At 37.6% G+C, this 19,368-nt stretch overlaps 1 protein-coding gene across 2 annotated transcripts in view; it reads left to right on the top strand.

Annotated features, from left to right (window-relative positions):
• The window catches only part of HnRNP-K (Heterogeneous nuclear ribonucleoprotein K), a 281,790-nt gene that overhangs the window by 111,523 nt on the left and 150,899 nt on the right, over positions 1-19,368 (top strand). For both annotated transcript variants that reach the window (XM_067145808.2, XM_067145809.2), the window contains exon 3: positions 16,044-16,138. In XM_067145808.2, the coding sequence (XP_067001909.1) occupies positions 16,046-16,138 (93 nt within the window). In that variant the 5' untranslated portion in view covers positions 16,044-16,045. The remainder of the gene's footprint in view (positions 1-16,043; positions 16,139-19,368) is intronic.

The following is a 19,368-nucleotide window of genomic DNA, read 5'->3' as shown; positions in this document are numbered from 1 at the left end:
TATTACGTCATTCATTTAATCTCATTAATTCCTCTGAGATAGACATCAGGAAGGGCATTCGGTCATAACCCACCACGACAGATTCATATCGCCTCATACCCGACCCTGTAGAGTAATGGCACAAGGGTTGGAAATAATAATAATAATAATAATAATAATAATAATAATAATAATAATAATAATAATAATAATAATGATGATGATGTCAACCCAAAGAATGTAGAAGTTGAAAGCTCCAAACAAAATTTAAGTTTAAACTGCTTATGCTTTGCTGACGACCTTGCTTTTTTGTCAGATAAAATATTAAGGAAACTTGACACCAAATTAAATCTCTGCAGTAAATAGCACAAAAAAAATAGGTTTCACAATATCCTTTGAAAAAAACTGAATCATCTTTACACATCCCTCACTGGTAAATAAAATAACTGATGTGCAAGAAATCAAAATTGTTGATAAATTTAAGTATTTAGGATAAATCATAACTTATTATCTTAATGAGGAACCAGCTTGGCATAACAGAATTAATTAAACACATCAAATTGTTACCAAGACTACATACAATAAAAAAGCTTGCAGCCTGAAATAACTTATGTAGTGAAACCATTTTAAAAGCCACTAATACAGCTGAAACAGAAAAAAAAATACTTAAGACAGAAAGAATAATCTGGTTAATGGACAATGGAGAATAGCATCAAATAAAACAGTTTGTAAGGAAATTTGAACACCCAGTATTGAGCACAATTAGGAAAAAATGGACATATTAGCAGAATCATCATTGAAAAAATACGAAAAAGCTAAACCAAGATTAAATGGATCATGAAAATTAAGGAGCAGATTAAAGAACTACAAATAACAATAGATCTCAAAAACAAAACAGAAAAAATTAAGTTACTTCAAGACACACCAGGCTACAGAAGGTGTAATGGGAGGGTATTTTCAACAGAACAAAGGAATGCAGGAAGGCAGCATCTCTCAGAATGAAAAAATATTGGACTGATGGGAATTCAAGAAATCCTTTGTATAAAGGACTAGAGTGGTCCAATGTAGGCCATAGAATGTAAAATAAATATCTTCTTCTTGATACGTTTCTGCTTATCCAGGTCGTTCAGAGTCTCTTCCAATCTTCTCTTTTTTTCCCACATTCTATTATTCATCACTGTCTCCCACTGTAGTCCTCTCCAATATACGTCATTCTCCACCTGATCCCTCCCGTCTTGTTTGTGGCCTTCCAATGGGTCCTCTTCCAGATTCTGTCCATTCCAGAGCTCTTCTTGGTGATCTTTCGTGTCCCATTCTTTTGACGTGGCTGAACCATTTCAGCCTATTTCTCTCCAGTTTCTTTTAGAAGGTTGATCTGTAGCGTGTTTTGTATAGTTTAATTTCTTATCCTGTCCCTCCTCGTTTTACCCAAGATCCCTCGCAGAAAGCGCATCCCTGTTGCTTGTACTCTAGTGTACTCAGATTTTTTTTTTTGTCCAATATAATGATTTTTATTCTGGTAGGTACTTTCCAATTTCTAATTATGTCTGATACACAGTAAGAAAATTTTGAGCAATTTCCTATTCTTTCCAAAATTTCTTCCTTGATTCCTTTCCCAGGTGGCTTACTTCCTAGGTATTTAAGAGTCTACTTCTTGAAGTAAGAATTTTTCCATCATACCTAACATCCTTATTTTTTGTTTTCTCTCCTGATTTTCATTACCTCACTTTTCGTTAAACTTATTTCCATGCCTGTTTCTTCAATTGCCCTCTGCCAGGTATTTAGTAGTTCTTCCAATTTTTGTTCATTTTCTTTCCATAGGGCCTATCATTACATCATGTGCATATGCTATGACTTTCATATCATTTGCTGTTGACCCTTGGCAAACTTTCCTCATAATGTTGTCCACCACTATTAAAGAGCACTGGTGAAAGTACACTTCCTTGTCAAACTCCTCTGTTTGTTCTAAACCATTCTGATTTTTTGCCATCAATTATAATACAGTTTGGACATTTGTTATACATGTTTCTAATTCTGAATTGCATTTATCTTGACAGTTCCATTCTATTCAGTCCTTGCCCATATCTCTTCTCTTCTAACAGTGTCATAAGTCTTTTGTATATCTATGAATGAAATTCCCATTTTTCTACTATTTGTCTAACTGTAAATATGGCATAAATTGTTGATCTTCCAGGTCTAAACCCTTGTTGTTCTCTTAATTGTGCACCTATCTTGTTCTTGATTTTTTTGTAAGATTATCGTTTCATAAATCTTCATGCAATGACACAGTAATGCTATTCCTCTGTAGTTCTCAAAAAGTGCCTTACAACCTTTTTTAAAATTAGGTACAATAATTGCCCTTGTCCAATCATCAGTAATCTGTCAGTCCATAATATCTTCATTATTCTATACAGCCACTGCATTCCAATAGGTCCTTCAGCTTTAATCATTTCCATTGTGCTGTAATCTATTCCAGGAGCTTTACCATTTTTCATTTGTAATACAGCTCTTTCTTCATGCGGCATTTGTAGATCTTCTCTTCCTGTTTCATTTGATCGTTTATTCGTCCCTTCCACTGTAATGGTGATATTTATTTTATCGTCATCTATTTCCTTGGGTTCATTTGTTTCGTTTTGTCCTTTACGTAGATTTTGGAAGTATTCTTGCCATACTTCAAAACTTCTTTTCCTTCCCACATAGATTTTCCATCTTTGTTGATGACTTGATGTATTTTCTTTTTTCTTCCTTCTTTTACCTAATGTGGTATAATATTTTCTTGTCATTCTTATAATTATCTGTTTTGTAAATTTTTCCCAGGACATCTTTTCAGCCAATGCTATCATTTTCCTTGCTGCTCTGCTTAGTCATTTCTATTTGTCTATTATATCCTGTTCTTTTTCTGAACCATTCTCTCCACGCATTATTCTTCTTGACTGCATCTGCAATTCTCTCATTCCGTGTCTGATTTTTGTTGATGTCCTTCCGCAGGTTTCTTCTGCTGCTTTGACTAAAGCCTGTTTGCACATTTTCCATTCTTCCTCTCACCTTTAGGAAGTTGAGTTTTAATCTTTTCCATATTTCTTGGATTTCTTTGTTTTAGTTTCCAGCATTTGATAACGGCCGTAGCCGTGTTGAAACACCTGATCCTGTGAGATCTCCGCAGCTAAGCAACATTAGTCGTGGTCAGAAGTTGGATGGGTTACCACGCGCTGTTGGTGGGGGTAAGGGAATGGAGGAGCGGAAAGGAACTGGCCACCCTACCACACGTAAACTCCCGCTCAGGAACACTTGTGCGGAGGTTCGGACCTGCCTTCAGGCAGAATAACCCTTACCCTTACCTTTTCTCCCATACTTACCCCTTCTGAATTTCATCAGTGCCCCCACTAATAGTCTGTGATCAGTCAAGATTAATGCTTGGTATCACTTTCACGTCTTTCAAGCATCTTCTGATTTCTTCAGTTATTTTTATACAATCAATTATGGATTTCTCTTGCAAGTTCCAGCTGTATGTGGTAAGCTTGTGACTATTTTCTTATACCATCCATTACCAGTGATCCAGTTATTTCTGACACGTGTAATATCTCCCCTTCATCATTTCTGTGATCTCTGTGGCTTCCTATAAGTTTAATTTCCTCCTCAATCATCCCCAACTCTAGCATTAAAGTCTCCTATAATACTAGTTTTGTTAGATGTTATTGCATCCTCAATTTTAGTGATAAACCCTTCCTTTTCATCTATTTCGCAACCTATTTGAGACGCATAAACATGGATTATATCAAGGATATTTCCTTTCACCATTAACTGAACTTCAATTATTCTGTCGCAAACATAAACAACATTGAGTACTTTGTTGGCTAGTTCTTTAGACTCGTTGGCTGAACGGTCAGCGTACTGGCCTTCGGTTCAGAGGGTCCCGGGTTCGATTCCCAGCCGGGTCGGGTATTTTAACCTTAATTGGTTAATTCCAATGGCACGGGGGCTGGGTGTATGTGCTGTCTTCATCATTTCATACTCATCACGACGCGCAGGTCACCTATGGGTGTCAAATAGAAAGACCTGCACCTGGCGAGTCGAACCCGTCCTGGGATATCCCGGCACGAGAAGCCATACGACATTTCATTTCATTGCAACACCATTTCTTCCTTTGTTTCCTCCTGACCACCACATTTTATATCCTCTCTCCAGCACTTTTAAAAGAAATGCTTTTGATTCGGGGCATCGACCTAAGATCTTTTGCCCCTACTTTGCACCATGTGTTAAGAACCTGCGTGTATTTGGAAATTGCGGAAGTGTAAAGTGTTGAATGTGAGGAAAGGAACATTAAGGATGACACAAACCCCAGTCCCCAGCTCAGGGATATTAATCTTTAAAACCCCTGACACGGCCGGGAATTGAACCCGGGGCCACCGGCCGACGGGTGGACTCGTTGCCCCCTACACCTCGGGGCCGGACTCTCCACCACCTTACTACCACTCTTTTTTCTTATTTCACTTAGTCCCATTATCAGTATGCTCTCTCTGTAATTATCAGTGTGATTTCTTGACTTGCACCCTTTTCTAAGGATACTATATTAATAGTCCCGATTCTTATATTTTTCTTTGAACAGATTTGTCGTCGGAGCCATTTTGGCTGTCATACCTGACAGATCTGCAGAACAGTTATGTCACTTTTGGTGTTGATTTTACTTTAGATCGGAGTTCGTTTGGTTGTTGAAAGTGAAATAATGTGCTACCACTGGCATGCTAGGGCTATCATAGATCTCTGCATTAATATAAAATAAACATAAGCGGCCCCGCAGAGAGCACCAAGTTAGGCTGGATTCGCGGGGCTTCATGCAAACTGACCCCGGTGTTTGGAGGCAATGGTGCGGACTCGATTCCAGGCTTCAGTCCTGTACATCCCTAATGTAATGTGTCTGGTCACACATGCGTGTCAGAAAGTTCAGATCTAACTTACAGAATTATAACTCCGTTTTGGACATCAAAGTTTAAAAAAATTTCAAACATTTGTTGAATGTACATTATTCGGTGATTTTATTTCAAATTCTGTCGCCCGTGTTACTAGAACCCTGGAGACCCACGGAAATAATCTAGACACCCTGGCTTTGCGGGCGTCGGCTTATTTTCATCCCTGAGGTAATATACGGTTTCTTGTGAAAATTTCAAATTATAATGTGGTTTCATATAGACTGTCAGAATTGAAGGCAATTCATATAACGCCCGCTACAGCCAATTGAGTACCTAATGGTTTTTTTTTTTTTGCTACGGGCTTTACGTCGCAATGGTTTTTTAGTCACCTGGTAAAATAATACGAAAAGTTAAATTTGGCATGTATTTGGCATAAATGGTGTTTTCATAATGCTCGCACACTATAGTCCATTATTATTATTATTATTATTATTATTATTATTATTATTATTATTATTATTATATACTTCAAACATCATCGATTCAGTACTGTGCTTTAGAAGTGGACCCTTCGTCAGTAATACTATTATTTAACGCTAGTTTCTGGGAATGTGGGGCATTGCGGGTCAGATCCCCAGATTGTTATAACTTCATATCCATCCTTTCATTCTTTCTCCTCATGCTTTTGAATTCTGGTCAGTGGAGGATTACGGATTTTTAAATTGTCATAACATTTCCTCTCATTTCGTACCATTAGGTACCGATGACACAGATGTTAGGTCCCTTTAAACAATCATCATCATCATCATGCTGATGATCATTTTGCAAAGATTATTTGGAATTGGTTTCCCCAACCTTGTTTTTAACAATGGAGCTGGAAGCTGTTAAGAAAGCCTAACCATAAACTAAAATTGGGATATAGGTTGCAGTTTCCTCCTCTTTTCAAAATTGATGGAGGAACACAATGTACAAATTGATGCATGCTATATTCAGCATGTGTATGCGTGCATATGGAAAGGGACCACATGTTGGTTATTAAAGTAAAGGTACTGTAGTGTTCCATAATATGTACCTAATATCATATAATAGAATGCCTCTGAAAGAAATTAAGGCCTTAAATTAGCATGTAATGTTACAACATAGGATTTCATAACTTTTCAGTAGAGCTATTTAAAAATTTGGATACTTAGTGACACAAAAAACCAATTAACTATTTGGAAGTTAAGCTGGCATTTACACTTTCATGTTCACCAGTATTCTGACATGTCATTTCTAAAACAAAAATTACCAACAGACATTATTTACGGTCTAATTTTTTTTTGTGGAGATTTATCTATTGATGCTCTCTTAGGCTTTTTGACTTGCAGGTCACTGAAGACAACTAATTGCAACACTACTGCACTTCACAAAAATGATCACATACCTTAATGATCGTTAATCACAGCTGGCATAAGACAGGGATATCAGTATTCATGCTGAAGCCTGCGTTTTGGGCATATTATATGCCCTTTCACCGTTGGTCCCGATGTCTTACCTCTCCACAGTAGCTGCAGATGGGTCGAGCGAGACCTCTTCTCTGGGGAGAACTTTCTTAGAGTTGGTGGTTTTCTCTTCTGAGCCTTACTTGTATTTTTAGGTGTTACACTTTTTGAAGAAGATGATGATGTAATTATTGGCAAAGGAGGAGGAACCGAACCCTGCTCCGTAAGATTTTCACTTGAGGTGGTTGGTGGCAGTTTTGTTGGAGCAGGGAATGATGTTACAGCAGGACATAGTGATATGAAGGGTCTAATTTTTTCATGGAGATGCATCTGTCTGTCGATGGAAAGTCCTTGAGGTTTGATGACTTGGGGAAGGTCACTGAAGTCAGGCAGTCGATCTTCTGGAAGGATGGTGTAGGGTACTTCGTCAGAAACTATGGATTTCTTTGTCAACACTACACCACGGTGCTCTCTCATACACAAAGTGATGTATCGCAGCTATTTGTGGAATGTTTTTCATTCCAGCAGGGAACCCTTTTTGCCAGTCATAAGTAGGAATTGTTACATTTCTGGATTCTGTGCCAACAGCGACAGGAATAATAGAGCTAGAAACTTGATGACTTTTACGAGCGACATTAATTACATCTTCAATAACTTCTTTCATTTTTCCGGATTGCTCTCTTGAAACAACCAAAATACAAATCAGGTTGAAATTTCGTGTGTCCCACTGGCAAAAATGAAATTTAATAACTGCTGTTCTTTCCTGTCATAACTCTCCACGTGAGGTATCTCGTTAAGTTGTTGTTTATATTTTCCCCAACACAGTTATCAGCATGGAATTCTAAATGATCCTTACCTACTGAAAATTTTTCAAAATAAGACGGTATTTACTCCATTACCCGCAATAAAAGCTTCTGGAATAATGTACAAAACAAATTGGTTAAGTGGTTTACACGCTACACCAAAGAGACCCACCTTGTACTCTGTAAGAAAAAAAAATGGGTCCAACTTGTTGCGGATCGTATGGTAAGTGCACTTGTTGGGCAAAATTGCAACTATAATGCATTGTGCCTTTGTATGTGTTGCAGCCATGTGGCTCAAGACACAAAGGAATTTCAGTTGTCTTAATTCCTTGTCTAAAATTGTCTATGGTGTTCTTTAAGCAGTCTGCTCTGCTTCGACGTGATTAAGATGTTGTATAGCCTTCTCCATCAGATTTCTTTTTTTCCTCCTCATCCATAATTGACAGTTTGCCTCTTACAGTTTGCTTCTACAAGTCATATAAAGATCAGTCTTGGGTTTCTGAACTACTAGATTACTTCAAAATGTACACCAGATGGAATACCAAGACGAGTGATACGGGAATTCTCTCTATTGATTTACAACTGTCAGAGTATAATGTATGAACGTACTTCTTAGGTGTGCTGGTTGGGAGAAACACGAGATCACTTCGTATTGTAGGGATCCAACCTGGCATGACAATTGCATTTTGTTCACTGAAATTATTCATAAAGTTCACTGCATGTTAACGATCATCAAAAGGAATAGATTTTATCTGAGAAGTCTTTTTATACGTTACGGTGAATTTTAGGCTGCACCCCTTCTTTCTTGAATTGTTTCTTTAAATTTTTAGCTTCTTGGAGCCACAAGCGAATATGAATTAAAAAAATGACACACACCTCCTGCCCTCTGAAGTGATAAATTTTGTAAGTTTCTTTCGTGCCATAAGTTTTTCTCTTAATAGCTGTCGGTCATTGGCGGCTTTCGTACTAACTCATTCATCGCACCCATCATTAATACATGGTGGTGATTGACATGTTCTCCATAATTGTAATCCAGTTCCTGACATTCTATTCTCGAAGAATGGATGAAGCTTTCGTGATAAAGGCAAGTGCAATTTCTCGTACAACCACAACCATTATTATAAATTCTTTCACCTCCTCCGTATATTCGGAGGCTGTTTGAACTTTGGGAACATCATGTAGAACACGTACGTCCGCATCAACAGCGTCGTCCTGCAACTCGTCTGTTGTGGAAATTTCAAAAGGTTCACTTTCCTCAAAATCACTGTCCTCACCAGAATTTTCACTTTCAAGCTAGAGGGGTGCACGGAAGTAATCCGAAATAACATAGTGAGAATTATTACTCCTGATTTTGGAACCTAGTCTATTTTAAAACATTTTAATAAACTTAAATACAGAACTATATGAATAAGGAGAATACCATACTTCTCCACAGTATGAAATAACACTGAAAGACTGTATCGGTATCAGAAATGTTTGGAGCAGAGAGGATTTTTATGGAACCTATTACCTTTGTTAAAAGTGCTCAGCTATGGTTTATTTATCATATCAGTCATCTTATGCTCGCACAGCTATGACCGCGAGCGAGTGTGTAGACCCTCGCTTACGATGTGAAAAGTGGTCCCTTAGTATTAAATAAACCTCATGTTTCAGCAGTGATTGTCAGAGGGCTTTTCATTTCAGGCAGTGAGTAGATGACTGAGTAATACATGTATTTGTATGTTCAGTCTTCAGCCCTAAGGCTGGTGGGATCCTCAACAGCTCTGCCATCAGCTGTCACAGATGGCTTAGGCATCACTGAAGAGGCGTTCTAGGGAAATGAGTGAGGCAGTTTCCCGTTGCTTTCCTCACCGAGCCAGAGTTGCTATTACATATCAGTCTGCCAAGCCCACTGAAATGCATACACCAACCCACCCTATGAGCAACATTTTCACACCATTCATAGCAGGGACTGGCTGCATAAGGATTGGCATTACTAGCATCATTCATACCTCAGTCACTTTCATATTGTCAAAGCCAAGGGTAAGACAGACAGATCTATGAAAGTAACAAAATTGCCCTAGCCTATACCAGAAGACATAGTGCACTGTAAACACTAGGTTCTGCCAGCGAAGGCATGAGTAATACATAGGTATCAAAAATGAAAATTCAACATTTTACTCCCTTCAGTGGTTTTTTACAATTATTTCATGAACTGTTGACCAAGAAGTGATCCCTTTTCTTGCACACGCACACATACTATGAAATACTAGCAGTTTCCCGCTGGCTCTGGCCGCAATGTACAAAGTATGGTGTTGTTCGTTAGTAATCTCACGGATGTATTTGCAAAGTTTCGAGTTAATGAAATAAAGCACATGATCTGCTGTGGTAATAGAATGTAATATTATGTCAACAAAACACTTGAAAATACATCACACAAAGAAATTGAATTAAACGTTGGAACAACACCAGGCGCCGAGCTGTTAAAAAGTCCTTCAAAGATCTTAATTTTAAGTCCGTATTGAACCGAGAGTAGATATGTAAAATTAAAAATCCACTTGTAAATGCTACTATTAAACCAAATAAGTTATAACATTTACTTGGAAGTAGTTTTGACGCTGGCGAGCGTTATCTTCAGCCAAATATGAGAACAGGCAATCATAAATATTCATATCATTAATTCAGTGCACACTCTTAATATGGGACTTATGATGCCCCTAAAAGTATCTGAGAATAAAACTTTAAATCACAGTTTCAAAATCTTGGTCCCGATTAACATGACACTTAACACAGTATAATTCTCTTCATTCAAGTTAGAACTTTGACATTATTGAGTTTGACTTAGAACTGTAAGATTCTCAAATAAATAAAGTCTTGTCATAAATGAAATGTTATACAAAGGTTGAACCACATATAGAGATCCTCTGTAAATATGACAGTCGCAATTAGAACGGCACTTAATTGTTTTACTCAAGATAGAATCTTGAAAGTCCTGAGTTCTACTTAGAGTAGGAAGATTCTCAATTTAAATTAAAGGTCTTGTCACAATTGATCAGAAGCAGAAATTAAATATGTATACAGTTTCTTTATAAACATTAAAATTATTCTTGAAAAAACAAACTGTGAACACTCATCTGTTTTAAATGTAAATTGTTTGTATGGAAACAGTATTACAGCTGTGGATAGTTTCCTTTAACTTCAGTATCAAAATCTACACTACCGGTCAAAAGTTTTCGATCACCTATGCACAAAACTAGATGCTTTATTTCAGTGTACAAAGACATTGTAAAAACTAAATAGGCCAACAAAATATATATTTTCTCTATCATTAAGTAGAATACAATATGGTTTGTTTTAGCCTGTTCAAAACATCCACCCTTTGCCCACCGAACAGCTGCACAAACTTTTGGCATTCTGGAAATAAGATTTTGTGGTGTTTGTGTAGATATTGCAGTCCAACAGCTCTGTAAATTATTCCATTGCTCTCAACATTAGTTGACCTCAGTTTTTGGAACTCCCTGTCAAGTTCATCCCATAACAGTTCAATGGGATTTAAGTCAGGGACTGTCTTGGCCAAATCATATTTTTCAGTTCCCCACATTTCTCTTTTCTATTGACATACCCTCAACACAATTTAGAAGAATGTTTGGTGTCATTGTCTTGCTGCTGAACAAACCCATGACCAATATGCCTCTTGCCAGATGGAACTGCATTGTTAATCAGTATCCTGTGATATCCTTTCTTCTTTAATGTTCCATTAATTTGCACTAGATCACAGACTTTATCACCCGCAAAACATCCCTACACCATAACCGACCCTCCACTATGCTTCACCGTAGGTGTCACACACTGACTCTTCATACGTTCTCCACAAAGTCGACGAACATTCGACGATGGCTCCCAAATACTTCAAACTTTGATTTATTCATGAAAAACACGCTTCCAAATACTTCAAACTTCAATTTATCCATGAATAACACCTTGGACCATTGCTGCATGCTCCAGTTTTTATGTTACTGTGCTGATTGCATTCTTTTCACCTTATTTTGTGTCCATAATGAAGGTTTTTTGGCCGCTATGCACCCCTTTAAACCTCGTTCTCGAAGACGGCGTTGCACTGTTGAGACGGAGATTGGAGCAGCTTGCATATTATTGACTTCCTTGCGAATTTTAAGTGCCGTACGGATCCTCTGATGTTTACTCTGTACACATATAACGGATCTTCCCTGTATTATGTTACACAGGGTCTTCCAGATCGCAAAACACTTGCATTTGCACCGGTTTGCTTGAACCGCTGCAATGTATACACCACTGTAGATTGGGCTACGCTAACTTATGTTGCTATTGTCCTACTAGAATACCCTTCGTGATGAAGAGCTACAATTACAGCACGTTTTTCAGTTCCAATCTCCTGCTTTCATCCCATTTGGAGGTAATATGGTATGCACCTGATCAGATACACAAACACACTGCTAGCTGCACACAGTGTACTGAAAACTAATGTGAACTGCTTGCAACACAGACAGCTGAAGGAATGGTCTATTCGAGTGGACACATCTTGGGTAAAGGCACGTCAGAACCGGTGAAATACACAACCGAGTCGTTCCTTCTTTACATGTTAATGCTTGTTTTATGATCAGAACAGGGCTATGATAGATTATTTAAAACTACATCTGTTTTAACCACAAATCCATAGTTGTGATAGGTGATCGAAAACTTTTGACCGGTAGTGTATTTAAAAAGTGGAAGTTGTAACATCAATAGAAACTTCAAGGGAATTTTTCTTGGCTCAATGCGGTGTCAAAGGAGTAAAAAGAAGAATAAAGAATATTAAATTATGCAAAAATAAACAAGGGGAAGTAAAAGTTGTAAATAAAATAAATTGTCAGGTTGAAAAGGAAACGGAAGAAGGTAATTGTCATGTTGAAAAGGAAAGGGAAGGAGGTGGGATGACAAGAAGAGGTGAAACAAGTAAGAGAGCGAAGGGAATTAAGGAGGGTATAGCGAAGGATATGCGTAACGTCACTCATACTAACCGCTGCACATTGCGCAGCAAGAACTGCTTGGGAGATATTTCCGAGAATAAAATTACATTTATATGGATTTTGCTTTTAAGTGGATATGTATCCATTTCAAGAAGGAGACTACTAGGAGGGTAGTCGCAATTCTTACAACGAACTTACTGCTAAATTCTATTATGAGACTTAAAATAAGAATAATAGTTAACACCACCTTTCCAATACTCATCTTTCCTTATATGTAGGATATAAACCGTACAACAGGCGTTGTAAAATGGGACATGTTTTGCTTAACTGTCGTAAGCATCCTCAGCCGAAATAGATCTTAACTGAAAGTTAAGTCAGGGCCCCGAACCTAAGAATCAACATTTACATGTAGAGAATCAAAAAAGCTTAAAACTAGTATGAAAAAAACAGAGTGTTACCACATGGCTAAGAGAGAAACATACAATCGTGTTGAAACAGAGGTTTAAAACGGAAAGTACAATACGGAGCTGGTAGTGAAATATTTAAAATCATTAGGATATCATTGCTACCAGTCAGTCAATCAGAATGTTCAAACATAAAACAAGAGTGAAAAAAACGCGTAATCATGTTGTCAGAGGTTAAAAACATAAGGTACGACACAGAGCTGGCAGTGTAATAAACTCATTGCTACCAGTCGGTTAATAAGAATGTTCATACATAACAAAAGATGATTATATTCTTTTGAATGAAGAAATAATTAAATCTCGCTCTTGTATAGATACGCGAGTCGGGAAAGAGAAATTCCATATTGTTGCGGACATGGAGTAGTAACACTTCAAACAGGATTGATCATGCCTGAAGCCGCTTATAAGGTAGAGGCCAATATCCACTTCATCCAAAACAATGGTTAAAGCCGAATAACAGGTGTCTTCATTTTACTGGGTATTCAAGACAAAAACTGGAAAAATAAGATGCAAATTGCGTGAACTGATGTCTGTTGGATGAGCGTTGACTGGAGACATTAGCCGTTCGAGGGGGTCTGTTAAACGTATGTCTGCTGCTGCATGTGTTGTATCTGTACACTGAACAGTAGGTTCGGGGCCCTGACCTTACTTTAGGCTATTTTATTTCGGCCTATGATGCTTACGACAGTTAGCGAAACGTGTCCCATTTTACAACGCCTGTTCTAATGTTTATATCCTAAATATAAGGAAAGATAAGTATTGGAAATGTGTTAACTATTATTCTTATTTTAAGTTTCATAATCTGATGTAATAAACGGTCTACAATAAGATCTATTATTTGTAATGCTAATTCTATGTCAAGAAATCGCTTTGAATTCATTCTGAACCATCTTCATTGTTCTGACAATGTACATTTTGATAACAATGATAGGTTTGCTTAAGTCAGGCCTCTCATTACACTGTTGAACAAAAAATTTCAGGAGTTTGTACCTCATCATGAATACCACTATGTCGATGAGGCTATGTTTCACTAATTTAGAAAGCCACATTCGTGGGAAACCAATCCGTTTTGGATTAAAGCTTTGGGTTGGGGCTACGAGTGCAGGATGTGGAACCGTATCAAGGAGCAAGAAGCAATGCAGGAGGAAATTACAGGAACGAGCTTGCTTTAGGGCAAGCTGTAGTTCTCCAGTATGTTGATATGCTTATTAACATCGGTCTATTCACTTATGTGTTCCTTGATAATTATTTTACCACAGTTCCACTATTGGATGAGCTCGGTTCAAGAGGAATAAAACCCATTGGAACAATGAGAAAACAGAATGTCAAAATGCCCTCTCTTGTTTACAGATGAGCTCAAGAAAAAGAACAGAGGTAGTTTCAATTTCAGATCAACACATGAGAGTAGTAGTGGCAACGTAGATTGACAACAATGTGGTATCAGCTGCTTCAAATGCAGTGTCAGTATTTCCAACTCGTCTCACCATGAGGTATTTATGAACTGAGAAAAAGAGGCTGACTGCAGAACAACCAGAAATTTTTAATTCATATAATTGTGGAATTGGGGGGGGGTGGGTCCTCACTGTATTGATGTGTGTGAGCAGAATGCTTTGCAGATCCACAAACTAAACAGAGGTTAGTTAGATCATTTGACTTTTCGAAGACGAGTGGCTGTTGCTCTATTGCAATCCAGTGAACGAAAAACGTCAAAAGTGCAGTCGTTCATTGCCGCTAGAAAATACTGATTCCAGATATGACCACGTACATCACATGATTGAATCCCAAGGGAAGCAAACAAGGTGCAGCATATGCCACAGAAAGGTGTCTATGGGTGCAAAAAGTGCAACATAACGCTACATGTGAAGTGTTTTGAGAAGTACCACCATGCCGTGTAGAAGCACCAAGGTCTTTTGAAGTCTTACATTTTACTGTATTCCATTCAGTTCAAAATCTAATAATTCATTCTGTATTGAGATGTTCGGAAATCAGAACAATGCACAAGCCTGGTGAGGCACGAAGCGAAGGGGTTTTCACCAGCAGAGCCATTGTATAGTGAAAACCGTCAATACGGAATGATTCTAATATCTTGTAAAGCAGAGCCAGTGACGCAATAGTTACCATAGCAACTCCGCTACTACCCAGGCGACTTTATATTATCTTCTACTGGCAGCTCTTCGCTCTTGTCAACTGTCATACAACCTATAGGTCAGTTTTATACAACTAATCTATCACCACTCCCGTTCGTAATAGTAATGGGCAAGGTCATAAAATCTATCAAGAAAATGGACAGTGAACCAAATGCCCTGGTATTTGCTGATGTGCTTTTATGGCGAGAGACAGAAGCTGAAGTTCAGAAGAAACTTAACAAATGGAACAGTACTTTCAAAAATTTTGTACTGAAGATGAGAAAAACACAGTGGAAATGACCATCAATAGGGAAGGAACAAGCTCAAATATATTTCTGGACGGAGTAAAAATCAAATCAGCATACCACTTCAAGTACCTCGGAAGCATAATCTCGAAAGACAACACTGTTAGACAGGAAATACTCAGCAGGACTCAGAAAGCATCAAACTTCCACAGTCAAGTCAGAAATATTCTCTGGGACTGCAAAATACCACAGAAAGCGAAAATAATCGTGTACCACCCTTACTTTGTACCAATCGTCACGTACGGTTTAGAGACTTGTACCCTACTAAACAAAACTTCAGTAGAATCCAAGCTACTGAAATGAGATACATTAGAACCATGAACCAAACTACCAGAAAGGACAAGATCAGAAATGAAGTGAATAGGAAAGTAGCTGGTATCGAGGTTCCTATTACTATTGTCATAAAGACTCGCAGACTTCAGTTGTGTGGGCACATAATATATTTTGACCTTAATCTCATAGGAAGACCACAGGGAAGATCAAGAAAATGCTGGATAGAGACTGTAAGATCAGATGTGGAGGAGAGAGAGGACACATGGGAGGATGTACTGGAACAGATGATGTATGAAGACAGGAGGAGATGGCGAGCGCTTGTACACCACAGCCGGGAAACTGGAGTTGGGAAATGATTATGAATGTTCAAATTCAAGCAAAAAATTTTCTTGGGCAGATCTGGGTTAATGTCGGGTCACTAGTTTCAAAATGTCATTATTTGCCTATGTGTACTACTAGTTTTTATATATACAACCTTTCTCACTCTTGCGTTAAATCACTTGACAGTTCCTAAATTGTCTGCAGTATTACCTAATACACAGTTGTCTAGTCCATGGAAGCTGAATGATGAATAGCATAGTTTCTATTGTGGGCCACAGAAGCAATAACTTTTGAACACTCTTTGGGGCATCTGTGTATTTTTTTTTGTATTGCCATGTTGTATACATAGTCTAAGCATATCATCTTGATTTACTTGACATTGTTCCTCAGAATTTCAATCTTTCTTTCCTGGTTTTATAGGCATGAAGCGCGAAGCAGAAGGTGACATGGGCTCCCCACAGAAGAGGCCCCGTGGTGGGGGTGACACAGAAATTCGCCTTCTTATACCTAGCAAGGTGAGCTGTGTTTTGTCTTGCATATAATAATATATATTGTTTTCTTTGCCTGATAGGGGTAGAATTTCAATAACGTAGACATTACTAATTCATTTACAGTTCAATAATTCTCAATGTGACCTTGATTTTAAAAAATGCCCAACAAGCTTTAAACATTTGAGATATAGCTTTAAATTATTATATTTCCATTGTTACTGTCTAATCATAATTCTAAATTCAAGTATTAGAATTTTGTGGCCTGTTACACGAATCATATTCTTGCCAGTGTTTCATTGGGTGATTGGATTTGTTCTTTTAGGTAGTACCATAAAATGGGGTTACTTTGCACAATATTTTCAGGTTTCTAGTACATGAAGCGGAACTGCTGTTTAAAGCACTTAATGACACAAAACCAATTACATTTTGTTCCCGACTCTTTTTGGATGCTATTCAGTTCAGAATTTGATCAAATGAATCCCCTGCAGTTCATAATCTAATTTCCCAATAATTTTACCTTAAATGATAAGGTCAAAGGTGCAATGTTATCCATACAGAACACACATTGGCACAAATTATCTATATTTTAAGACTGATATTTAGTGGTCACTTCAACTGGTACAGTGGTTATAACAAATAATGTAAAAACATAAGAATATTAGATGGTAATAATAAGTGAAATCAAACCAAAGAATAACAGTATTACATCATACAATGTGCACAATTAGACAAATTCTGAAATTAACCCAATAGAAGAATAAAAAGACATAACTGGTATGAAATTTCTGCCATCCCAACTTTTCCAGTTCTGGAACATGTACAATCCTCTTTTATTGATAAGAGTGGGAGGATCAATATGGTCAATTACATCTTCCCAGTAGTAGTTTGTCTGGTCGAGCAGGCCACCTCCATGCCTAGATTGATTTTACCATAGCAGTTATTACTACTTCCTTACAATCTAATTGCATTCTTTTTCCTGGGAATAATTCCCATTAGTATTTAAATATAACTTCTCCTACAACCCTTTGGGCAGCAGGTAGGTTGAGAATGTCTGTCCTTTTTTTTTTTTTTTCAATTCAATCAGAATCCCTGCTTCTTCTTCCTGTGCATCTTCCAACAATAGCTGAGTGAACGTTTGTAGGGTGCATTCGTCATCTGAAGAACTTTGAGGCACTGGATCATCAACTTCTCCACTCTGCTTTAGTCTTCCTTCAGTATTCTTTTGAGTTGGGAAGTGGTTGCTTGATGTATTTAGAAAACAGTAATGGAAAGAAAATAACTAGGCTCCAGTTTTTACTCCAGTATAATTGAATTTCTGAGTCCTGAAGGGTTTGAGAATAGAAAAAACATTATCACGAATATTCCTGCGTGTGGCGTAAAACTTTTGTCGCGAACTCTGTGCATCAAGTGCGATAAAGGCCTGCAAACTAAATGTGCAGCTCTTCGTAAGTGCCTTAAATAAACAAAATATTCTTCTTCTCAACAGTTTTCGGTGGGTAAATTTATTATGTCATTTTCCTTCTTTTCACTAGTGACATAATAAATTTGAATTTGAATTTTTATTTTTTTATTTTTCTCGTTCAGAGTAATTATTATAATTCTGTTCAGAAATACATTCTCTATCATTATGTAAATGCCAGTCCCCGCAGGTCAAGTGTAGTGTGCCTGCCTCTCGCCCAGAGATCATGGGTTTTAATTCCCGGCCAGGTCAAGGATTTTTACCTGGGCCTGAGTGTTGGTTCGAGGTCCACTCAAACTAAGTTACGCTAAGTGATTACAATAGAGGAGATATCTGAGGCTGAGAGGGTGACCTTTAGAAAACCAAGAATGAACAAAAGAATTCGTCTCGCTGACCATGTGTAACCTTGAAAACTGCAGGTCTTCGGACTGAGCAGCGGTCGCTTGGTAGACCAAGGTCCATCAGGGCTTTAGTGGCTTAGATGTTTTAATTACGCATATTGTATTGTATTGTGAAATATTTTTTAAAAGTAGATACTGGAACCAAAAAGGAGAAAACACTTTTCCATGAGAACAAAAACTATATCAACTTTTTTTAAAAAACTTTTTATGAACTCTATTTTTAGACAGTCTAGTTCAGATTCTTGTCACTATTTGCCATACATCAATATATACACGAATTTTATCAGTGAGTAAAATTCTTATTTTTATTAGTGACGTACGTTTGAATTAATTTTAATTTTATCTTTCTCGTTCAGTGTAATTACTTTATAGAATTATATTTAGAAATAAATTCTACATCAGCACGTATATTTTTTTGCATCATAAAACATTCTTTCAAAGTAGATATTGAGAGAAAAAGTGCGAAAATGTTTTTCTCTTCCTAAACATAAACGTTACTGACACGCAAAATATCAAAAATAATACTTTTTGATACCTTTTATCACTCTGAATAAGTCATTTATTTTATGTAGTCGATGTGTAGAACATTTCTTGCCCGCATTTGCTGTACACCGGTAGATATACGCAAATTTTAGAATGCATTTATTTCCGCTAAAAATGGCCTGGCACTTTTAGAGTTGGCATCTGGCCTCTGCCAGCTGATGGGGTGAGTGGCCGACCAGATCGGCTCCTTGCTCCAAGAAGGTTAAATTGTCAAACAAAGCCATCAAAATTTGTTTTGTGAGGGCTATGCGTCTTCTTTTAATGTTTGGAGCAAACTGTACAGTCAGCTCAGGGTGGTGCCGCATGAATGAGCAAACCCAGTCTCGTCCTGGTTAATTTTGTTTGAACAGGCAAACACTTCTTCCAATTCTAGTTAAATATGATCTAGTTATGATCCTAAGGTCAAAAGAATCAACTGGGAAACCCAAACTCAGAGTTTTATAATTTATTGCTCAAAACAGGATTCTTGAAACTGTTGGTCTTTCGGGAGTTGACAAATGTTTTTTCTTTAATTTATAGTTTTTTGGTTCTTCTTGGGATTCCATACTTAACGCAAGCAGCCCTTTGTGTTAACCTTTTCATGTTCGTGCAAAGTACCCCAATATTTGGTGCAAAATTACCCCACACCACTAAATTATAACCAACTTTTTTCCAGACGGTTTTAAATAGGAATGAATTAGTCTTTTGGTGGAGCTGTAGAGGATCAAACCAGCCGTTGGGCTGAACACCCAACGTACATTACCAAATAATTTTCCAACATAATGGAAAGGTCGCTTACCCGGTTGAACTAATCCTGATAAGGTATTCAGACAGATTTTTCTGGAACAACAAATGGATCACTACTGTACGCT

This window comes from Anabrus simplex, chromosome 4 (genome assembly GCF_040414725.1).
Source record: "Anabrus simplex isolate iqAnaSimp1 chromosome 4, ASM4041472v1, whole genome shotgun sequence".
NCBI classification, from domain to species: Eukaryota; Metazoa; Arthropoda; class Insecta; order Orthoptera; family Tettigoniidae; genus Anabrus; species Anabrus simplex.
This window is presented reverse-complemented; position numbering and strand designations above follow the sequence as displayed.